The following is a 25,651-nucleotide window of genomic DNA, read 5'->3' on the forward strand; positions in this document are numbered from 1 at the left end:
AAAGATCTGGCTGAGGTCCTAACTCTGAGACTGAGAAGCCCCATCAAAGTGGGCCGCTAACTCCCTGCTACTCTCGGGGGCTGCTAGGTAGGGAATTCAATAGAAGAGCAGCATCCCCTGCCCAGCTCAGAGATACGCTTTCTTTGTCACTTTTTGAAAACTCATTTCACCTTTCTGGATATCAATTTTCTCGTCTAAGTAAAAGTAAGGGATCATCTGAAAGATCTTTTCAATTTACAACATAAAAATAGAAGCCAAAACATCTGCAATTACGATTCTTCTGGATAAAGCTTCACAATTTAGTTTATAAGCTCCCCAGTCAGTCATTTAGGTTGTATTCTCTGATGCTGAAGGAGGCAAAGCTGGGAGACCATGTTCATGGAGCAAAGTTACAGTATGTGTCAGAATGAAGGGTTCATAGCCAGAAACGTGGGGTCCAGGAGCCTCATCCATGGCAAGGACTCAGGCCCACAGCTGAGACCTGGTATACACTTCACCACATGCTCAATACGTAAGTGTCCGCCAATTCAGGAGGCTGGAACTGAATGTCCCACCACTGTAAATGGTATTAATATCACTGGAAGAAAGCACAAAATCCCACATGTCCACATTTCCAATGTCTCCCACCAAAGACTGACTTCCCTCAAAGCCTCCACCAAACGAATCTTGCACCTGCCCCAGGACGATACTTGCCTCTGTCCCCGGAGAGTAGCCCTTCTTCAGACCCTTCCTCACCCTGGAAGACCCATCCCCAGAGCTCCGCAATGTCTGAGGAGGATTCCCAGCTCACATGTAAGTGAGTGGGATTTGGAGCTTAAGTCACCTCGGAAACCACAAATGGTATTTCAGACCCACCCACTAAAAAAACTATATCCTATGTCCTTGGTCCAAAATAGAAGGATGTCATTATTTTGTTTCTTGATAGCATAGGAGAAAAGATTCTATGAACGAATCCTGAACAGTTCAGTGTAGGTGTAGAGGCACACGGTAAAGGCTTTGAGTGGCTCCTTTGAAAGTGGTGTCAGAGATACGTAGGAATTATCTGACTGTAGGAAATGCAAAGGCCTTCTTGCACATGTCTGTAAGACAGAAAACCAAGTAGTGATGTCTCAGTTCATTAAGATCTACCCCCTCACTCACACACAGATTTGAAGCTTGAGAAACAGACTAACCCAGTTACACACAAATAAGCACACTCATGCACACAAACACACAGGCATGTTCTCTCTAGGCTGGATGTTTCTCTGACTTCAGTTTGTATGATCTCAGTTCTATTCCCATCCTTCAGTTCAATTCTCTGGCATCCCAAGAGTAGGTCCTACCTGTCTTGCCAGAGAAGAGGGCCAAGGTAGGAAGCACCATCACAGCTTCTCCATGGTTACTCCCTACTGCCAACGCTTCCAGGCTCTGAATCCACCTCCTTGGAGAAGACACTTCCGGATGAAGATTCAGTTCCTAGAAGTGCTGGACCCCTTGCCTCAGAGTCACCTGACCGGCCTGGATTTATACACACAACAGAAGGGGACTGTGTGCCACTTGGTAAATGATTTTCTAGCACTGCCTCTTGGGGCAAGTGTCAGGACTCTGGGAGGAGGAGAAGCAAAATCATTCTGGAACAGAGAAATCAATGTGGGTTATTTATTACAAACTCCTGTGACTACTGAATCACCAATTCTTTGTGACAGGAAAAATGAAGAAACTTCCCAAGGTTTCACGTTGGCTATCTATCCTGAAAAATAACAGAAAATCTTAACAGGCGAGTAGCCATCTGTGAGCACATGATAGCTACGTCTTGGGCACCTGCTTCAGCCCTACCATGGAGCCTGACAGTGCAAAGCCAAGAGTTTATGGAGATGGACATTGTCACTGACCCATTTCAGAAGGTGCTCCTTAGGGATTAGGAAATGAACAAATAACCATGCCATGCCATAAGCCAACGGCAACTTTTTCTTAGCTAAAACATCTCTGGCCCAGTGAAATGTGTGTCCTAACTTAAGTTATGTCCAGGTTTCTTCAAACTGATTATTTTTTAGTACATAAAGTCTGGATAATCCTATTCTATCTTCATTGTTCACAAAATTTTAAGTAAGCCCTCCACATTGCTTGTTATTCTCATTACAGCCCCCTTCTACCCCACTGTTCAAGATGAATAGCTTACTGCCTCTTGTTCATCAAACTTCCAAAATCTCATCCATTCTTTCATTTAACTGATTAACTCACCTCTTCACTGATAAATTAGAAGTAATCAGACAAGAACTGTTGTGGAGTAGATGTGTGACCCAGTAGTTAAGTCACCATTTGGGATGTTCACAGCTCATATCCAAGTGCCTCGGTTCAAACCTGATCCCAGTCCTGTTTCCAGCTTCCTGCTAATGCACACCTGGAAGGCAGAGGTGATGTTCCAAATAGTTTGATCTCTAGCATCCATACATGAAACTTGAATAGAGTTCCTGGCTTCATCCTGGCTTACCCTCAGCTGTTCCAAGAATTTGGGAAGTAAATCAATGAGGAGGAGCACCCCGTGTTTCTCTCTGCCTCCAAAATAAAGAAGGGAATTTTAAAAACCTGAACAAAATAACTCTTATCCTTCATAGCAGAGGCAACTGGTCATTACCGATTATTAATTCTCTAATTCTCAAAGCGCACAAATATTTTTAGTTGGCCACATGGTCACCCAGCCAAACACCAAATTTGCAAGTCTTCCCTGCAGCTAAGAGTGCCGATGTGATTAAATTCTGGCCAACATAAGTAGCAGGAACAATTGGTAAGTGTTGCCCTTTAGAAAGAGAGGGCACATGTTTTCCCTTCCTGCTTCTTCCCCTTTTCCCTTTGGCTGGCATTCACACACAATAGCAGGAGACAGCAGTCACCTTTAGATCAGCAAGTGGAAGCTGCCTGTTGATGTTGGCACAGCAACAAGATAGATGGAGCCTGGATAATTTATGCTGGAACCACTGCATCAGCCCTATGCTGCCTACTTGAACATTTACTTAAAGGGGAAGTATTCTTCATTCTCAGTAAATCACTATTAATTTGGCCTGTCTATTATTAAATGTCTAACGCAATCTTATACATCTTCCCACCACCAAATCTACCAATCTTTCTGCAACCCTGCTATTACAGGGGATTAACTATTTCCTCATATATCTAAGGGCAATCAATGCCTTCTTGCAATGGATTCCAGACCCTCTGGATCACTAAAGCAATTTTTCTCCAATTAGATATCCTCTCTAATTCTGCATCATTAATTTCTTCAACTTTACTCAGTCACTTCCCCCAAATAACTACACTATACTGAATTTCATGCTTTAGAGAAAGAAGGGGGAAAGAAAGGAAAAGAAGGAGAGACAAAAGGAAAAGATTATGCATGCCTACAGCCTCCATTTTTCCACGCCCTGCTTCTACTTCAATCCCTGAAAATTAGAATTTGGGTTCAACAATTCTACTCAGACAAACATACAGAAAACTCTTTCATGTTAAATTTAAAGTAAGTTTTCTATTCTTATCTCACCCAAATACTCAGCAACATTTGATACTTCCTCTTAAGTATTTGTACAGTTTAAAAAGCTAAATAGTAGGGCCTGGCACGGTGGCCTAGGGGCTAAAGTCCTCACCTTGAAAGCGCTAGGATCCCATATGGGCATCGGTTGTAATCCTGGTGGCCCCTCTTCCCATCCAGCTCCCTGCTTGTGGCCTGGGAAAGCAGTCGAGGATGGCCCAAAGCCTTAGGATCCAACACCCATTTGGGAAACGCAGAAGAAACTCCTGGCTCCTGGCTTCGGATAGGTATTGGTTCATGCTCTAGTTGCTCCAATCCATCTCCCTGCCATTGCGTGGGAAAATGACAGAAGATGGATTGAGTGAATGAGTCCCTGCACCCATGTGGGGGACTCTGATAGCATTCCAGCTCCTAGCTTTGTCCTGGCAAAGCCGTGGTCATCGCGGCCATTCCGGGAGTGAACTAACGGATGGAAGATTTTCTCTCTCTCTCTTTCAGTTACTCTTACGCTTTCTCCCTCTCTATAAATCTGAGTTTCAAATAAATATTCTTTAAAGTTTCTTGCGCCTAGAAACAAAGTGTCCCTGTCCCATCTCTTCACATGTTTGACTCCCAAGTAGAGTTGAGATGACAGATGACATAGTTTGAGTCTCTGAAACCAGTTTGTCACAGGTCTTGTTAGTTCTTTTAGTACACAAACTTTCTTTTCACTTATGATTATTGATCCTCCATGTTCAATGAATTTTGATAAATAGAAATAACTCCTGCACTGAGACTAAGACACAGTGGCAACCTGATCAGCACTGGGTTTGGTATAAAGCATACACTGCCATCCTCCCATAGGAATCCTCTTATGAACACAGACTTTTACAGAACGTTTAAACTGGTTTAAACGTAAAACCAGAAGATGAACAGTGGACACCAATTAATTTCATTTCCTTCTGGTTCATGCACAAATTCCAAATAGCCTGCTTTAACATCTAGATTATCCATGTTGGCTTATTTGCAATTTTCCAATCCAAAATCTGATTGGTTTCCTAGACAAAACTCTAAGTCATTCTTACTCCACAGATTGGATCAACTAATGATTTTGTTCATCATTTATCCTAATTAATTTATTAGCACACCTTCTACTTCATATTCTTTGTTTGCTAGTCACTATTTGAAATGTTATTCTGGGCCAGGCGTGATGGGTCAGTGGCCAAACACTTGCCTTGTATACCCAGAACCCGTGTGGGCACTGGTTCATGTCCTGGCTGTTCCATTTCCCACCCAGCTCTCTCCCTGTGGCCTGGGAATGTAGTCAAAGATTTCTCAATGCTTCGGAACCCTGTGCCTCCATGGGAGATCCGGAAGAAGCACCTGGCTTCAAATTGGCTCAGCTACAGGCGTTGTGGCCACTTGGGAAGTGAACCAGAGGATGGAAGATCTTTGTCTCTCCTCTCTGTAAATCTGCCTTTCCAATAAAAATAAATAAATCTTTTTTAAAAAAGAAATGCTGTTCTGCTTTACCAGGAATTAGTTACATTTATATTTATCTTTAATGTCTGTCTCTGTTGCCACTATTTATATAAACTTCTTCATAAAATAATGTATAGAGAAGTTGTTACTATGATTCTTCCCAATCAGGAATTAAAAGAGTTTATTATTCCATAGTGTATACATGTAAATAAACATCACATTTTTCTGGACAAATACATAAATGTATCATTTGTCAATTAAAAACAAAATGAAAAAGCAATGTATGTTAGAAAGTTACTATGGGGCCCAGCAGCATGGCCTAGTGGCTGAGGTCCTCGCCTTGAACCCACCAGGATCCTGTGTGGGCAACGGTTCTAATCCCGGCAGCTCCATTTCCCATCCAGCTCCCTGCTTGTGGCCTGGGAAGGCAGTCGAAGACAGCCCAAAAAGCCTTGGGACCCTGCACCCATGTGGGAGACCTAGAGGAGGTTCCTGGCTCCTGGCTTCAGATTGGCACAGCGCCAGCTGTTGCACTCACTTGGGGAGAGAACCATTGAACGCAAGATCTTCCTCTCTGTCTCTCTTCCTCTCTATAAATCTGACTTTGTAATGAAAATAAAATAAATCTTTTTTAAAAAAAGCACATTACTATGAAAAATATTACAGAACTTACAAAGAGAAAGCAATAAAGCCACCTGACATTTTAAGAATCTTGTAACAAGTTAACGACAAATCAGTACAAAATCCAAAGAATAGTACAGGAAGATTACATCATGAACATAAATACAAAAAAAATGTATCATAAAATATAACCAAATCAAATCAAGCTACACACAAGAACAGTTAAGCATCATAACTAAGGATGTTAAGCAAATAAGTGCAAATGGGTCGCTACCATGCACCTGCCTGCTGGAGCAGACCTTTCTGGGAATACCTGAAGGAGGAGCCGTGTGAGGCTCCTACAAAACCATCCTGTTCTACATCCCTGCTCAGAGCTGTGGCAGAGCAGAACACAGGGAGGTTCTCTCCAGAGCTCTTGGAGAAGAGTCCCTACCCCTGAGTTATAAGGATGCAACAGGCTCCGTGGTGCATCAGCACCAAGGCATGACAGCTTAACACATGTGGCTGGGTACGCATGGGTGAGGACTGGTCCCCAAGCCTTTCCGCTGCAGTTAAATGATTGGGCAAGCCGGGGGAGGCCCATAAACGTTCATGGCAAGAGTCTTGCCAGCAGTCCCCTGAAGTGACTGAGAGGAAGGTGTCCACACCTTGCAATTGACAAGGATTGATTTCCTGAGTGGTTTCCATGGGGATTTAGAGTAGGTCAGCACCTCTTCTGAGTAGCCAGCTACAGAGGGTTATTCTGGGTGATATAAAATAATTAACACTTACCTGTCAAGGACCTTGCTTAGAAATCTAGGAATAGTTTTAAATTAGAAAAATCTATCAACCTAATTTATACCACCTTGGCAACATAAATTGCAACATCTAAGGTCATTGCAATAGCTACCAAAAAAATTGGAAAATTTATTGTTTAGCCAAATCTGCAGCAAATATCACACTTAAAAGTTTAAAAACACAATTTTAGAGTCAGGGGTATAGCAAGTTCAATGTATGTAAGACAGGAAACAAAGTTGTGTGCTGATCAGAGAAGAAGAAAACTGTATCATATTTTACGCAAAGAACTGTCTGTACTTAAAATACTAGAAAATCTACAAATAAACTATTAAAATCAATGAAAGTGCAACATTTGTTGATATTAGACAGCCATAAAACACATTTAAAATGTTCTTTTCCCACAAAAGAAAAAAACAAAATAACAAATAAGAGATCCTACTCACAATATTAATAAAATCCATAGAGTACCTGGGAGGATGTATAAGAAACAATGTTTGTATAAAAAAGCATTACAGAGGAGAAGCATTTATTCTAGAAGTTAAAACCCCACATCCCCAATTTCAGTACCTGGGTTCAATTCTCAACTCCACTCCTGGCTCCACCTTCTGCTCATGTGGACCCTGGGAGGCAAGGGGGAAGTAATTCGATTCCTGCCACCCACATGTGAGATTTAGACTTTGTCTAGTGTTAGGAGCCACAGACTTATGGGCCTTAGACTTGGCATGCCTGACAACCTGTGGCATTGCAAAGCCTGCCTTGGGCAGGCAGGGCCATGGCAAGCAGGATATTAGGCCAGAACATCCTGTGTAGAGCAAGCAGATTAGAACCTCCACCCTTGTTCCTGTTCAGATGATTAGTTCCTTCCCTGCTTCAATGAAGATAATTACTTCCAGGAAACCCCCTCCCCTGCCCCTCCTCCGCTAGAGAAGGTATATATGTGAGGAGTAAAATAAAGAGCAAGGGGTACTCTTTTCCACCAAGTACGTGTGTCCATGTATTTCTTGGGCCAGCAGCCAGGGGCCAGCAGCCCAGCATTCCCAGTTCAGCCTCAGGGTTTGAACGTTGTGTCATGCAGGTTGGGACAGTCTAGGATCTTGGCTCTGGACCTGACCCACCCCAGCCATTGTGGCCATTTGAGGAGTGAACAAGCAGAAAAGGGGTCTACAGTCTCTCTCTCTCTCTCTCTCAGCTGTTTTTTCAATTATAAAATATTATTGGAGCACATAAAATAAATAAATGGAACCCTAAACTACCTTCATTGAATGATCCCATGTCATGATGGTATCAACACCCCACAAATTACCATGTATACTCCAATAAATACATCCATACTCATTGGTACAGCAATTCTACTTCTACAAATATGACCTAAAAAACTCCTCTCTCGGGCAAATAGAAGGACATTTTTTGCAGCACTGCTGTTATTGTGAAAAGAAAAAAAAAATAGAAGGAATACAATGTCCACCGGTTAGGAAATACATATTTATAAGAAGTAACAATATTCCTCAGTTAAAAGACATGAAAAATATATACACATCTCTCCTGTTCTGATCATATACACATCTTGATAAAAATAATATGTATGATTAAAATATGTAAGTAAAATATTTATGCAAATAAAATAATAATGCCAATATAACACAGAGGTTTTATTCATTCACAAGCTGTCTTTTCTATCAGGTTAATGTAATGAAGAAATAAAAACCACACTGATGCACCACCAAAGAGAAGTTCTTAGTAATGTAAGAAAAGCTTAATGAAAAGACTGAAAATGCTTCCTAAATGCTGTGAGTGTACGCAGCAGACAGTTTAGAGCCTTAAAAATTGCAATGCATTCCACAGTGCTAAGCTATATTGTGATGCTGCAAGGGCTATTTTTCTCTCTTAGAAAAATTTTATTGATGACTAATGCTACACTCATGATCAGATTTTAAATTTTGATGAAACCAGCTTCACAGAAAGTGATAACCCTCAAAGACATACATCTCAGGGCAGCTTGTGGAGCCCTGTGCTGGAGTCTGCAAAAGCATGACGAATTGTGAGATGGACAACAATGCCTGAGAAGCCTTTGCTGTCCTAATAATTCCGTTGAATTGTTACTGCTCATTGCAAGCCTCTGCTTAGTGCGTAGGTTTTCAGTGGCCTGCCCCTAATTACCTGTGGATCTAATAATCTGTGGATCTAATTACTCCCTAAGCCCTGATATTTTTAGTGCACAATTATGCAGAACATAAAGGTTTTCAGCAATGCATATATCACATTATAGCACAAAACATATTTCATAAAGGATAGCTCCCAAAACAATATTGAATTTTAAAAGTAAGTTATAAAAAGCTACTTAATGGTATCTAACTAGACTTTTAAAATTCAAATCAATATTGTATAACATAGTATCAATATCTGTAGGTATGTATCTTTTCCTTTGATGTGTATTAAAAACAATGAAAAATCAACCCCTACTACCCACAACTATCATCTAATAAGGATAGAAGCATCAGATAAACTCAAATTGAGAGACTTTTCACAAGATACCTGATCCTTGCTTCTCGCAAATGTCAAGATCATGAAAAACAAGAAAAAACTGAAAAGCTGTCACAGATCAGAGGAGAGCAAAAAGGCAAGAGGATTAGATGTGATGTGACATCCTCTACTGAGTCCTTTGGTAAAGGAAAAGAATATTAACTTAAAAACTGGAGGCCTCTGGAAAGGGATGGAAATTTCATCAGTGATTCCAGTAACAGTAGCAAGGCTACACTGTTGTTTTTTCAGTTCAAACAAAATATCGTAGTGATATAAGACGTTAACACCAAGGAAAACTGAGTGAAAAGACATATGGGACCCCTCCATCTCATGCTTGCTACTTACCTATAAACCTTAAACCATTCCAAAATAAAATTTTTGTTAAGGGAAAAGCGTTATTCAAAAAATATGAAGGAAAACACAACAAAATTTCACTACAGCATTTGTATCAGGGACAAAAGATAAGGCTTACTATGAAATATTTGTGGTTAAATATATATATTCACGGCCCAGCGCAGTAGCCTAGTGGCTAAAATCCTCACTTTGCACATGCCAATATCAAATATGGGCACTGATTCTAATCCTGGCAGCCTCTCTTCCCATCCAGCTCCCTGCTTGTGGCCTGGGAAAGCAGTCAAGGACAGCCCAAAGCCTCAGAACCCTGCACCCACATGGGAGACCAAGAAAAGGCACCTGGCTCATGACTTCGGATCAGTGCAGCTCTGTTCATTGCAGCCACTTGGGGAGTGAATCATTGGATGGAAGATTTTCCTCTCTGTGTATCTGACTTTCCAATATATATATATATATATGTATATATGTATATATGTATATATATATATAATTTATATTATATATTTAAATGCATATTATAATTATTTTGTATCATATATTATATATACACACACATATATATAATACAAATCCCCAATTCTTGATCAGATAATTTATCAAAATAAAAATTGCAGTTTGAAGTTTGAAAAAATAGCGATATTTTAAAGCTAAAAGCAACCATTTTGACAGTAAAAATGCATGCAGTCTCCAAACAATTCAAAGGGGAACAGGTCAACTTTGAAGTTTGAGGATTCACCAGTTGTGACACTTTCTTCCTTGCCATCTGAGTTCTAAACCCATAAAGTCAGACAGCAGGAGGTCAAAATATTAACACTAAAGCTGAAAAGCAGCAGGTGGATGAAGACAGCTTCACACTGATTCCTAGACATAGACAGCATTACTCACTTTACTCACTCAGACCAAGGGTGTGCTAGACAAGACAGATGTCCCCTCACAGGTGCAGCAGTGAGCATAGATCCAAACATATGGTATCTACAGCCAGGCATATCCTCACACACAGACAGAAAGAGGGAGCAATCTCAGTTTATAATCCCAAAGTCACCAATAAAATAAGTGACACCTTCCAGTGGCCTGCCAGTAAAACAGCCCTACAGAATAAAGGACCGTGATGTTAGTGTTCCATGATGTCCATGCTGTGAATGCTCCCTGCACGGCCTGTTTTAAGATATCAAGGTGACATTCTTGACTGCAGATGTTCAGGGCACCCTTGACTCTTCTCATAGAGAGGAGCAAATTTAAGAGAAAACAAGGCAGAGATATTTTACTAACCTTTTCCAGGATATAGAAGGAAACTTCAGGAATGAGGGTGCTGTGCATCCATGGGGTTCATCAATAAACCTGTGATCAAGCAAACATGTGTCTATCTCCAGTGCTCCCTTGTAGATGGGCCCATGACTACGGGTGATCAGTGCTGATTCGGCTCCAGAAGCTATAATACAGATCAAATCAATAGATTAATTAGATTAACTATAAAGCCATGCATGCTACCACCAATTCTATAATTCCCTCTCCATTCTATCCCCCATCCAAATTATTTTCAAACATATTTTTCATTATAGTTTGATCAAGGGATCTGCATCAAAGGTAAATTATAATATTAATATAACTTAGCAATAACTGCCAACAACATATAGATACCCTGATCTAAATATAAAACCTCTTCGTGATTAGATTTCCAAGGAGAGATTAAAATCCAGAAATCAAATTCCCATGCAAGTAAGACCTAAATAAATGAAACTGTAAAATCAACTTGTCTCAACTCTGTGAATCAAAAGTGCAAAGAAATTAGACAGCAAAATCATCTTCCTTGATTTCTAGTTTTGTTTGTCTGAATCAGGTCACAGTGTAAAGTCTGGGCTTTTTCCACTAGCTGGGCATGGTTCTTTCATACAATATGAAGTTCAATAAGCAATTCCTTTAAAGAATTTAAATGGATTATTCAAACACATGATGATATCAGCATTGACTCCACACACACCAAAATGTAGAAGAAAAGTTAGTACCACAGTTACTCAACAGAGTATCCGAGACAACATTGTTTTTCCCAAACTTAAGACTCAGTGTTGCCAAAGGAACTGATAGAAACCCTGTAATGTCTGAGGAAATTAAAATAGCTGAGGAAAATCTTGGTTTGGGCTTCACCAATGGCTAAGGCATGGAAGTCAGTTTCTCTGTATCTGTAAACCCATTTGAGAGAAATCTGAGATTAATTGAATATCTTGCGGGATTGTTCCATGGATTTACCGAACCAGCAGAGGAAGGAACCTCAGCTCACTGTGCCTCCAGTGTTTGGGACACTGCTAACCTCAAACCAGATTAGAAATCTGTATGGTCAGCACTACCTGTCACCTCATTTGCATCGTATCTGACGTGTCATCATTCTCCTTTTTGTCTCATCAAGTACCCGTGCTTCCATCCTCCCACAAGCCTTCATTTCTGACACTCCTGAGAGCTCTCACTGGGTTCTGTACCCCAACAGCTGCCATCAGACTCGGGACCTAGGCTTGCAAAAGGTCCCTCCCACACTCTCACAATTCTCATCTTGATACTTCCTCCAAGATTTTCTGAACTGAGGTTGCCACCGATGCTTCTGAAACTTAACCTCATGTAGCCAAACCCTCTCCTTAAGCAATCACCATGTTCCAGTTCTTCAAGTCGCACCTCATCCTGGCCATACCATTTCCCCCATGTAATTAATAAAGCCAGAATCAGCCTTGCAGGAGGTAACTCAATTAAAGTCAAATGTAACAGAACAGCCCATGCTTGTGATTAAAATGTGTGCTTAAGAGAAGAACCCTGACATGCCTTCCCAACCAGGCTACCTCCCCTGAGCCCTTTGCTCACAGAAATTCCATTGCCACCTTTATTGTTCTATCTGGTCAGAGTGCTTCTTTCGCTAACCTGAGTTCAGCTGTGATTGGTAAGCGGGAGATGGTATCAGTGCAATGCTGTCGTCATGGTTGTTTTTCTCGATTTTCCTCCACTTGTGCTGGCAGGTATCACAAAGTACACTAACACAGGGAGGTAGAGCAAACTAGAGAAAGACAGAGTCAAGCATTTTGCATCCCAGCCCATCTGCCCATGTGTTTCATCTTAGCAGTAAGTTCTGTGTTACCTCTCACATCTTAGTTCCTCCAGACTTTTGCCTCCATCAAGTCTTTCTTCAAATGCCCCTTATCAAGTGAGATTTTCTTGTTCTTTTTAAGACAGAAGAGTTAGTTAGTTAGTTAGTTAGTTAGTTAGTTAGTTAGCAGAGTTAGAGGAGAGACAGGAAAAAGAGAGAAATCTTCCATCCTCTGGTTTACGCCCCCAAACAGCTGCAGCAGCAGGAGTTGGGTCATACAAGTCTGGAGCAGAGAATTCCATCCCGTCTTCCACAGAGGTGACAGAGGTTCAAGTGCTTGGTCCTCCTTTGCTGCTTTGCCAGACACATTACAAGGGAGCTGAATGGAAAGTGGAGTAGTCAGGACTCACACCAGCACCTCTACGGGCTGTTGGCATTATAGCGGTAGCTTAATCCACTCCCATACAATGCTAGACCCCATGCTTATTCTTTCTAAAGATCGATATTTCATTACTGTTTTTTAAATATCCATGATAACACTATTGAGATCATGCTTGCTTCAGAAAATGCTCCAATTAAATTATTCAGACTCTGGCATGGAGACTACATACAGAAAAAAAAAACCTGGTTGGAAATCTACAGCAAGCAACTATTTATCTAAAACCTACTAATTTAAGTCTCTTACTGGAGAACACTCATGGCAGAAGAAACATCACATAATGTCGGTAAATCTTTCTTCCATCACACAACCTATCTGAAAGACTGCTGCTTGGGTGGAATCCGAACGATTGTGCCTGTCTTTTTAGTGCCAACTTAAGGATGACCCCCAGTTCTAACACAAAATTATCAACAAGGGTGCGTATTTGACTTAGCAGCTAAGATACTGGTAAGGATGCCTGTGACCCCCATTTGAGATCCTGCCTTTGATCCCCAACTGACTGGATTCCAGCTTCCTGCTAGTGTCCTCTGAGATACAGGAGTAATGCTTCAGGTATTCAGGCTACCCCCATCCATTGAGAATCCCTGGATGTGTTCCCAGCTTCAGCCCAGACCCAGCTTTAATCATTGTTGGAATTTGGGAAGTCAACGACTGAATGGAAGTATACACTCTATCTCATTCTCTTTGTGTCTGTTTCCCTCCCTCCCATGTTCCCTCTTCATCTAATTATTTACTAGTGAGTAAATGTTTCAAGAGAATTTGAGGGGTCAGCATTATGGCTTCTCAGACTAAGCCTTCTCTGTCTATAGTGCCAGCTCCAGTTCAATTCAAGCCCCAGTGGCTCCATTTCTGATCAGCTCTTTGTTAACAGCCTGGGAAAGTAGAAGAGCATCCATGAAGAAGATTTGAATCAAGATTCTGGCTCCTGGCTTTAAACTAGCCGAGCTCTGGCTACTGGCGTCCAACTGGGGACTGAACAAGCAGAGGAAAGATCCCTCTGTTTTTCTCTCCTTTTCTCTCTGTAATTCTGCCTTTCAAATAAATAAATAAATAAATAAATAAATAAATAAATAAATATTTTTTAAAAACAATTTTAATAAAAAATTAAAATTAGAGAAGCTTACCCAATGGATCAGCTGGCTAATTCTACGCTTGCATGTACTGACACCCCATATGGGCACTGACTTGTGTCCTATTTGATCCGCCTCCCATCTAGCTCCCCTGTTTATGCCCTAGGAAAGCCACAGAGGATAGTCCAAAGTCTTGGGGCCCTGGGACCACATGGGAGACCCAGAAGAAGCTCTTGGTTCCAGATCAGCTCAACTTTGGCCATCGTGGCTATTTGAGGAGAGAACCAGCAGATGGAAGATCTTTTTCCTCTGTGCCTCTCCTTCTCTCAGTAAATCTGACTTTCCAGTAAGATTACATAAATCTTTTTTAAAAATTATAAGTAGAAGAATAATCCATACAGTGTGTATTGGGCCAGTAGATCACCACAGAGTTTATCAATTATAATCAGGAATTAGAGGGCACATCACAGAAACCCAACTGCCAGATATCATCCTTGGATATACAATAGGAGCTCTGCTCTCAGACACAAAGGGCTGGTAGTGATGCTCTAAATGTATTTGTTACAGCAGGGATTAACAGACCTGTAGAGTACAATGATGCTGAGGTGAGCTCTGGAGTACTCAGTGATAAATTACAGCCTTGGCAGCACCTTTGTTTGGCAAGCATCCTGTCCACTGCTCGTCTGTTGTGACTGACAACCCAGGCGAGTCTCAGCAGACCTTGCATTCTACTTACAGATGCTGTGGATTCAGGCTTTCTCTCTCCTCTTCAAAGTCTCTTTAGCTTCACACTCAATTAGCTACAGAATCAATGTGTCTCATCAATTCCATTCCACTTATTTCCTATCCCTCCTCCAAGAGAATTCATACACTTGTTCTTTTGGGTTTTTCTACAACAAACTTCAATGAAACAGACAAAAGGAAATAGACGTAATCAACAAGAGAAACTGCATGAACTCAGATGAACAGTCATCTGGATTCTTTGCTGTGTCCTTTGCAGGTATCATTCTCTACTCATTTTTGTAGAGATTTAGTCCCACACTCACCAGTAGTGTTGTTTCATTATCTCTGGGTACAGGGCTCAAGTGTTTCTTCACAGGGAACAAGGCTTACTTTATACACCTACAAACATGCTACTGCAACTTCCAGGACACTGACAAAGTATTAAATAATAGTCATGTGCATGCACACACACACACACACACACACATCACATCACATACACACACAGATCCTTGAATTCCAAGCGACTCATTGCTAAAACGAAGCCATCTGAACACATATCTGTTCTTAAACCATCTCAAAATGCAGTCCTTACCCACCTCCTGGTTCACGATACCCCTTTTCCCACTCTATGACAGCAACACACACTCCCATAGTGGCTTTCAGACTGTCTTTGAGTACATGTCTTTCATTCAAATGTATAAAGTTTAATCATTAAAACAAGTTTAAGCGTGATGTCTGATGAAACTAATGACATTATTTTTTATATTAATCATGATTCTGCTTTCTATGCCTCCCCAAACCAAATCCTAGTGTCAGACAGATGTGTTCACACACATTTTCAAGAAATACCATGCCTTTTATTGTGCTTCTTGCTTCATAAAATTTTAGCTTCACATTACATTGAATTAACAAATTAACTAATGAGAAAGATCACATTTTATATTTTAAATGTTAAAAATTGATCATTATGTTCATATACATCATTTTAATTTGGACCTGGCTGATTTTAATAGCCTGTATCACAAGCTTCTTTCCATAATTTGTTTCTTAGTGGTTTTTATAATAGTCCTCAGAATTATAAATCTAAGTGGTAAAATATACTCCTTGAAAATATAAAATCAATTATTCATCAACAAAATTCTTATGCATATTTTGTTATAATGAAATATATTGTGGTTCAAATATTTCCTGTATCTGAATAATTAAATATTATTAAAAATCTGTGGCAAAATTTCACCTTTTGATTTTAAAAAAAATTAATTGGGCGTTTTGATGGGTTGAATTATACCTCTCAATAAACATATATTTAAGTCCTAACTTCTAATGTCTTACTTGAAAATAGCATTATTGTGGATTAGTTCAAACGGAGTCATACCAAAATAATGCATGACCTGATTCAGAGTGATTGGTAGTCTCCTAAGAAAACAGTTATGTCAAAACACGAAGACTCAAAGGCAGAATACCACACTACAGCAACTGGAGTGACATGGAAATGCCAAGTTTCACCAACAAACCACCAAAAGCTATGAAGAGGCAATCAAAATTTTCTCAACAAATGTCAGAGGGAGTTTAAAGTTCCAATTGTCCGGCCCAACAGCGTAGCCTAGCGGCTAAAGTCCTTGCCTTGAATGCATCAAGATCCCATAAAGGCACCGGTTTTAATCCTGGCAGCCCCACTTGCCCTCCAGCTTCTTGTTTGTGGCCTGGGAAAGCAGTTGAGCACGGCCCAAAGTCTTGGGTCTCTGCACCCGCGTGGGAGACCTGGAGAGCTCCTGGCTCCTGGCTTCAGCTTGGCTCAGCTCTGGCCATCAAGGTCACTTGGGGAATGAATCATCGGGCCCAAGATCTTCCTCTCTGTCCCTCCTCCTCTCTGTATATCTGACTTTGCGATAAAAAAATAAATAAATCTTTAAAAATAATAATAATAAAGTTCCAGTTGTCACCTCTAGAAATAACAGAGTAACAACTGATCTAATCCCTTTAGTTTGTGGTAATTATAGCAACACTAGGAAACTGATACCAACGCTTTTAACACAAAACTGTTGGCAGTTTTGAATTGTACAACCATTTTCCAGTATAAGCAGTCGACCCTGTACATCATTTTTTTAATTTGCTACCCAGCAGCTAAGATTTCAATAAGGTAGAATCAGGGTGTTGAAGACAGCAAAAGTGAGGATTCCCTTGGACACAATAAATGGTTTATAACAAGTGTAATAAAATATGGTTCTCCAACTTTAATAAAATATATTTCAAATTTCTCAACCAAAGTTCCAAGGACTTCCAAAGTAGAATTGAAGGCAAAGCACCAATACTAAACACAATGAACCTTACATAGCATGTTTTCCCCTCCAATAATAACCATTCTGCTCCGTGTTCTTCATCACAGAATACAGTCAAATGACAGTGTGAGAAAAACCTCAAATCCAACATGCGGTAATTTATTTACAGAGCATCCAGATTTTAAAATTAAATCAATTAGTTCTTTGTGGGAGAAGTTGAGGGCACTGGTAAAATTATCAGTAAGATTAACATTTAAACTCAATTATCAGGGTTGACTTGGAGAGTCAAAGGAATCAGCCTTACTCACTTGACTATTTTTCTAGTGAAAAGCAAAAAAGAAAAAATTGCATAAATGTAAGAAAGATTATAAAACCTGTACATGGTTGATAGGTAGAAAGTTTTAAAACTTTCTCTACCCTGCCATTACTGTGATTGCATAGTGAATGAAATGATCCAATATTGACAACAATGACATTCCTTAGAAACCATCACTATGCTGCTAACTATATGCCATATACTATCCAAGTGTATTCTCATATTAACCGAAGGGCAGGTACAACATTACCCTCGTTTCACAGATGAGGATACTGAGTCATAGGATAATTGCTCATCAGACCACGGTAAAGATTGTAATAGACAATGTTTCACAGATAGGAAAATCCACAGGCCCCGTTACATTGTGTCCAATTCCATAGGGAATAAAATATAGGCAAACATCACCCTCATTACATTATTTTTTATTATTATTCTTAAAATTCAGGAAGTTTCTTTATCTGATGCTAGGAATGAGACATTAGAGTCCCCAGCAACACAACTGTACCCAGTCAAGCTGTGTAGTCACACAGTCCTGCGCCCAGAGGAGTCCTGCTAGTGTTACACTCAAATATCATCATCCTGAAATACTTAATGTTTGAACAAGAGCTCTCACATTTTCATTTTACATGGGGCCCCACAAACTATGTCATCTGTTTTTTCATTATCAGAATGACTACACAAATGGAATTTTATTTCTTTTTCCATGATTTAGAACTGGCCTTAGCTTGAAAACACAATTTTATTAGTAACAAACATCTGGTTACAATAAATAGAGCTCTGACTTGTAGAAAGTATTCTTAAACTGTAAACATTATGAAACTGGAAGAGTTCAACTTGCATCTTTTCGAATGGATCTGTGAGGAAACAGGATCATCGGATGCCCAGCCAGTAACTGCATTCAGAAAAGAGATGGTTGTCATGGGGATGCATAATAGCATGTTTATTTGGATTGAGTATGAAGTCAGAGTCAGAATTTTTCTGACAGAAAAGAGCTTGATTTGGCTGATTGGCTTGACAATGAATAGTAGCTTTGCTCATTAGATTAAGTAAACATATGTCTCAGTTTGTCCATGGCAATTGAGGTTTACGCCTGTTGTCCAGGCATAATTAGTAGCCCATCACCATTAGGATATATGGTGGGTAATTTCTATAAATTGACTGAGTGATATTTCTAGATTTGTGACCATCTCTCAATAAAAGTACATAATAAATATTTGTCATCAATATAAATTAGCAAAATTAGGTTAACATTAACACATTTTTCTAAACCTTTCTAGATATATCAGATTAAACAGGTACCTCTAAAAAGTAATAGATAAAATTAAGCATCACTTGATGAGTTTTAATCAAATATTCTCAGCATATTTCAGACAAGAAGGAGCAGAGAGGATAGAAATGAAAATCCCTGAGCCTATAGAACTGTGTCATGAAAAAATAAAAATTAAAAAAAAAAGAATATTGGGAAACAAATGCTTCTGCCAGCCAAGTGATTTCCTTTGGTTGTTTTTTTAACAACAGTAAGAACAAGCAGCTGACAGAGTGTTGTCTATAAATTCCATGATGTAGAATTTTCAATTTGGAGCATTTAATTTGAAGAGACCTCAAAGGATTAAGCAAAATTGATAACAAAAAGATTTTTTTCTGATCCCGTATATTTATTTGCAAGGAAAAATTCCTATAGATTACATTTCTAAGAGAAGGAACAGAAATAGAACTGTTAAACCCAGACCATCATTGTTAGAAGTAATATTCATATACAGACGTATAATCCAATTAGAAACAAATAAACCGAGCGAGTGAAAGCTTGAAAAGGAAGGCATATTTATAGAGCCTTAAGGCATCTCCTCGCAAAATACTTGTTAATTATAAAGAGAAAATGAGAAATTTTATGGTGAGAAACTTGGCAGATATCACATTAGCTGAATGATCAAAGTTAGTATCACCACCTATGGGATAAATTCAAATTATATATTCATGACTAGATGCCATGAGGAAGAAAATGCACCTATCCTGTGATTTTACAGCCAAAAATGTACAATTTGGTTCTAATCATAGGAGGCAACTCTGTAAGTAATTGGCCTTTAACCTGCAAAAGTGCCAATGCCATGAAAGTCACAAAAATCTAACAGATGCAACAACAAAACACAGCACATGTCCTAGATTTGGGTACTTTTTTTCTGTAACCAGGGCATAATTAAAACAACTGGAGAAATTTTAATACAACCTGCAAACAACATAGCAGAAACCAATCAGCACTAATATTCAAGTTCTGTGAGTGTGCTGCGCTCCTTGTTTGCAGAAATCATGCACTAACATACTTGCGAGTTATCTTGATCCATTCTAGCTGTTCTAACAAAATAGTACTAATTGGATAACATAGAAATAATAGAAATTTATTTCTCACGACTCTGGAAACTGGATAGACCAAAATGAAAGCACCAGCAGGCCTGGCAACTGGTAAGGCTCCATCTTTGCTTCCAAAACACCATGGCCACTTTGTCTTCATAGGAAGAAGGTCGGAATGAGAAAAAAGGCCTAGCTGCTTCCCTCAAGCCCTGCTCTAAGGGCACTGATCTAGCTGGTGAGAGTAGAGCCCTTATAAACTATCATAGCTAAAGGTTGTACCTCTTAATAGGGTTGTCTTGGGTCTAAGATTTCTGCATATAAATTTGGGAAGAATGCATTCACACAAACCAGATACGGGTAATAGGATGTTGTTTGGGCGATGGATTCTCAAATGATTCAGAAATGATTCAAAAAGTTCTTTAGTATCATTTTAGGAATTTGAAGCCATGTAGGAGAATCGCCTTCAATGACTCCCAGGTCACTAAGAAAACAGTGGATGTTTTAAAAATGGCTGCCAAGTCTCTCCGGCATCCTCCCCCTTGTTTCTCACAGCTCATCCCAGGATTTTCTCTCTTACACATTCTGCTCCAGCTATGAGGGTCTTCCTTCTTGTTTTTCTCGAAAATCATCAGGCATAGTACCACCTTAGGGTCTTTGCATTAGCTGCTCTCTTTACCTGGAAAGTTCTTTCTCCAGAAATCTACCTGGCCAATATCTTTTTCTGCCTCAATTCTTACACAAACAGCATCATCTCAATGCAGCCTACACGAACTACTCTCTTTGAATGTCCTTTGAAATTTTATTTATTTGTTTGCTTGTTTATGTGTTTATCTCAGAGACAAAAAGGACTCTCCCATCCACTGGTTCACTCTTTTAATTACAGTGACCAAAGCTGGACCAGAACAAGGCAAGAAGCTGGGAATTTGGTACTGGTCTCCCATCTAGATGGTACGTAACCAACTCCTTGAGCCATCATCTGCCACATCCCAGTGTGAGCATCAGTAGGAAGTTGGAAACAGGAGTGAAGACAACGCCCAACTCAGATACTTCATTGTGGAGTTAAATTGTCTGAACCACTAGACAAAACACCAGCCTCTCATGTTGACATTTAATTGCCACTGTGGTTTCTACTGTCTTTCGGCTGCCCTCTCTCTTTCTCGTGTGCTGACTCACCGTGGGATGCCCCTGCCACATTATAGTGTATCAAGAAAGCCCTACTAGATTCAGCTCTTTGATCTTGAACTTCCCAGACTGTAGAACCACAAGAAAATAAATTCTTTATATGTTACACAGGCTGTGGCATTCTGTTACAGCAATAGAAAATGGATTAAAACACTCACCTCAATGTAAAAGGTGAAAATAAAAAGACAGTTCACTTCCTACATTCTTGATTTCCAAATCTACTCTGGCTGTTTTGGTTTTATTCTTTTCTCTTGAGCATTCATTCCCTTCTGTATACACATAATATAATTATATATTATGTTATTACTCATTCTCTGTATCTCCCTCTGGAATGTAAACTCCATGGGGAAGAGCAATTTTTATTTTGTTCACTGATTTATTCCACATTTCTAGAACAGTCTATGGGCATATGAATATTCATGGAATAAATTAAAGATTTTTTAATTTTGGGTGGAGCATAAAATATACTTGAAATGATATTCTGCAGTTTTCTTTTTAATTTCTTAAAATAGAAGATCTGATTTAAAAAGAGAAGTAAAGATCAGTACTTCCATTTCTTTCAATGGAACAGACTGAAGCACTTCAAAACATAAAATATTTAGAAATTCTGGGTAAAATACACAAACACACTTTTAAATGCACAGTTGAACTACAAGAAAGCAAAGAAAACCCCCAAGAGACAAGATAAAAAGGATCAGAGAAGCTACAGTGAAAGATAATAAGGGTGTGTGGTTGTCTTATTTATCCAAGTCTTGGCCTCAGGGATGGGAGATGAAACCTTGGGCAGCAGAAATATGTAATGGAAACTGAGACTCTGCCATGCACATACACACACACAGAGAGAGAGAGAGAGAGAGAGAGAGAGAGAGAAATACACATAAGGCCAAGACCATCATGAGGCTATATACACACTCAAAAAGTGATGGAATCAAAAAAAGCATTTCATATATCTTCTTAAATTCAACCTTGGTTAGAAAAAAAAAAAACAGAGCACAATCAAACTAGAAACCCCAATTTAAAAACTCAAATGAAACTTTTAAAAGGGAGATGGCAGGTTGTTGACTCAAGGGGTTTGAGAAGTCAAACATAGCCAGCCACCAACATGGAAGAGTAAATCTTTATGTATTTCTTTCCATCAAATTTAATCCCCTCTCCCAATTACTTGCAGTAAATGTGGCAAATTTATTTTTCTTTCCTTTTTAAAAAATGTTTAACCCTTCCCCCTCATAGTAAGTTTCCATTCCTTAAAAAAACTAAAAGATTCTAGAAACTAAGAAAGTGTTCAAAAATAGAAAATAAAGAAATTTACACTAATGGGAGTTTATCAAAGGATCTCAGAATCCAACTGAAAAAACTCCCACCGGTCAAAACTGAGTAACAAGATAAATAAAAATAATAGTGGGTTGTAATGGAAAATATGAAAAATAACTTAATTTTAACACTAAATTGCCAACTTTGTATTCATTTGAAAGGCAGGTAGGGAAGAGTCAGACTGATAGAAAGCTTACATATCTTCTACCTGCTAGTCCATTCCCTCACATGCTTGCACCAATAGGGCTGGAGTGAGTAAGTTCCTAAGAAAGCTTACATGTCTTCCACTCACTAGTTCTCACTCCTTCACATACTTGCACCAATAGGGCTGGAATAAGTTCCTGGACAAAGAACTTAGTCCAGATCTCCTACAAGAGTGACAGGGACACAAGCACTTTAGCCATCACTAACTGCCTCCTAGGCTGCACATTAGCTGGAAGTTGGAAACCCAAGTGAAGCCAGGGCCAGTACGGGACATGACGGTTTCAAGCAGTGTCTTTTCATGTCTATACCAAATGTCCACTCGTAAAGTATAAAATAAATATACATGATCCACACTGATTCAAATAAATGATTGAGCAACTAAATGGGAAGAAGTAACAAGCATTCTTTGCAGAAGAACTCCATGAAGTTCATGTAACATATACCACCCTGGGAGAAACTATCAAGGAGTATAATGTAATTTCCTACCCCTTAATTGTGATACACACTAACATCTTCCAGAGTAAAGAAAGGAGTGGGAAGGAGAGCAAAGGTAGGGTGGAGAAAACTAACTATCATGGCCTCTACTAGGTGATCCAGGTCAATAGATACAAATCACAGATGTAGCTTGGACCTTTGATATAACATGATGAAAAATGATACTTACTTCTATAATCTTCCTACAAAAAGCCCATACCCCCTGGCTACTCATGAGAAAAAGAGACAAATCCAAATAGGTGAGCATCCTACAATACACCTGAGCAGTACTCTTCAAATGGGCCAAGACCGTCAAAGGCAAAAGTCTGACAAACTGTCATGGCCAAAAGGAGTCTACAGTTAAAGTTAAGCTAGTACCTTGATTCACCAAAAAATACCCAAAAAAATAGCCATTCGGTTATAAATGATAACTAAATAAACAAGCAAAACTACAGACTTTAGTTGTTAATAATGTACCCATTCATCACTGATTCACTAATTATAACAAATTTGCCATACTATAGTCTAAGGTTCATAACAGAAGAAATTGTCAGGAGGATGGATGGAAGGTCTGTGTGGGAATGCTCTGTACTATCTTCTTGATTTTTCTAAAATGTGAAGTCTATTACCAAAAACATAAGAGAGAGATAATAAATACAAATGGAGCATAACAATCAATAGCCAGCATAATTTTATTATCATTGCTAAACTGAGAAAATTTCTACCTTTAGATGCAACAATAACTTATAGGAAATACAATATTCCTCTCTTATCTTCAGGGGATACATTTCAAGAACCACAGGAATGCCCAAAACTGCATGTAGGGTCAAAGCCTGTGAACTCTGATCTTGCCTGTGATATAGTTGAGAACTTCCACATTTCCACCTGCAGGAAGCACTTCACTGCTTCTCTTCAGCATATCCAAATCAGCAGCACCATACTTGCACGGTGGGGCTATTATTAAGTAAAATAAGGGTTACTTGGACACAAGCTCTGTGATACCGCAACAGTTGATCTTAGCATCTAAACGTAACTAAGGGAACAAGTGAACATCATACACAGAATGGATTGAGCAGGACAGCCCCAGATTTCGTCATGATATGCAAAGCAGCATGCAATTTAAAACTTAGAAGTTATTTCTGTAACTCCCATTCAATGGTTTTGGACCACAGCTGACTATGGGTTTCCAAACCCACATAAAATGAAACCATACATGGAGGAGTGAGGAGAAAAACGGTGAGGAATGGCTGCTTGTACAGCATACAAAAAGCGTGTTAAGAATGCCATGGGGCATGCAATCAGCAAAATGATTCCGTTTCATCAGTAAATTGCAAAGAAAACAAAGAACAAATCAGGGGCACATCAAAGGAGATTTAGGTGACAAATAAGCCAATCAAACATGGGAATCTTGTTTGGATCCTGATTTAAATAAACAAATGCCTCTCTTTGCTCACCATCTCACTGTGTTTCCCAGGTTCACCTGCCCAAAAAAAAAAAAAAAAAAAAAAAAAAAAAATACAATACACTCAAGCCACACCAGAGGGTCCCAGGGTGTGATGCTGGAAAAACATCAACAAGAGTATTCGAAAGAAGATATTGCTTAAAAATCTGTAAAACAGCCATGTAAGAACCTATGAATTTGTCATGTCAGTGAACTGAATTGATATGTGTGGATAATCTCAAGAAACATTCTAAAATATGATTTTATTTCTGTAAAGAAATTAAAATAATGTATGCACATGCAATAGCATATGAATAGTCACTTTGGTGGATGTTTACATATGAAAATTGACAGCAACTGCCTCTGGGTAATGGAGCTTGCCATCTACCAAAGACGCTGCTCTGCCGGCAAATTAGCCCTCTGGAACAACAAAAAAAAAAAAATAGCAGCAAGAAATGAAGCCTGACTTGCAGTCATCACCAGTTCCCGTGGTATAAGTGCTCCATACCGTCTGAATGAAAGCTGCCAGTGATTTAGCAAGCTGGCAATCATTTCTGGATAGTGATTCATTCTTGTGAGCCAGTAAGGGTCATTCAAAATACACAGCTCAGTGAAAATGGACACACTAACTTTATCATTTTACATTGGGTCTGTTTAAATATTATTTTCAAGTAAATATTATTTTTTAAAAAAATGAAACTGGGAGTAGTGCGGTGGTACAGCACACTAAGCATCCTGCAATGCCAGCATGCCATATGAGCACTAGTTTGAGTTCCACCTGCTCTGTTTCCCACCCAGCTCCCTCCTATGGCCTGGGAAAGCAGCGGACCCCGCACCTGTGTGGGAGACCCGGCAGAAATTCCTGCCTTTGGATCAACTCAGATCCAGCCATGTGACCATTTAGGAAGTGATCCATCTGAAAGAGTGCTCTATCCTTCCTTCTCTCTCTATGTAACTCTGCATTTCCAATAAAAATAAATCTTTTCTAAAAAGAAAATTATTGCACACCTGTTAAGTTTTCATGTTAGTTCTTGGCCACACATAGAGATAATCCCAGGTCCACATTTCCTAGTAGTCCCAGAGCAGATTCACCAGCAGGGGAGGCACTCTCAAAGGAACACATATTTCTGAACAGGAAAAGAAGAAGAAAAAAGGTTGACATGTGATGGCAGGTCTTATGGGGATCCTCTTGTGCTTTTGTGTTTATTAGGACAGCAGACACTGGAAGGTGGAATAAATATAGAAGAGAGAGAAGAGCACTGGGGAATGCATACAGAAACATTGCAATTTGTAAGTCCATTTTGGGGACTCTGATTGTTTTTGAAAACTATCTGAAAGCTGTTTTAGAGTGCCCACTACTGCCAGGTAATAGATCAGGCAATTCTTGGATCTGAGCTAACTCTCCCCGTTATTCACCAAAATCCTGTCTTCCTCTTGATTACAAAATAATTCAGTAGAAGCAAGCATTTAATCAGAAATCAAGAAACATGCGTTATCATCCTAACCCAGATACTGTTTTGCAGCAAGTTTGAACAAATTGATTAATCTCTCAGGCCTCAGTTGTCCT

The 25,651-nt window shown here is 39.4% G+C and overlaps 1 protein-coding gene across 1 annotated transcript in view; it reads right to left on the reverse strand.

Annotated features, from left to right (window-relative positions):
- Nucleotides 1-462: 462 nt before the first annotated feature.
- LOC101517164 (C-reactive protein) overlaps nucleotides 463-25,651 on the reverse strand; it is a 55,886-nt gene continuing 30,697 nt past the window's right edge. Inside the window, 4 exon segments of the mRNA XM_036494290.2 lie at nucleotides 463-751; nucleotides 753-859; nucleotides 861-1,050; nucleotides 1,052-1,079. Of these exon segments, the coding sequence (XP_036350183.2) occupies nucleotides 463-751; nucleotides 753-859; nucleotides 861-1,050; nucleotides 1,052-1,079 (614 nt within the window).

Source organism: Ochotona princeps, chromosome 2 (assembly GCF_030435755.1).
Source record: "Ochotona princeps isolate mOchPri1 chromosome 2, mOchPri1.hap1, whole genome shotgun sequence".
Lineage (NCBI taxonomy): Eukaryota > Metazoa > Chordata > Mammalia > Lagomorpha > Ochotonidae > Ochotona > Ochotona princeps.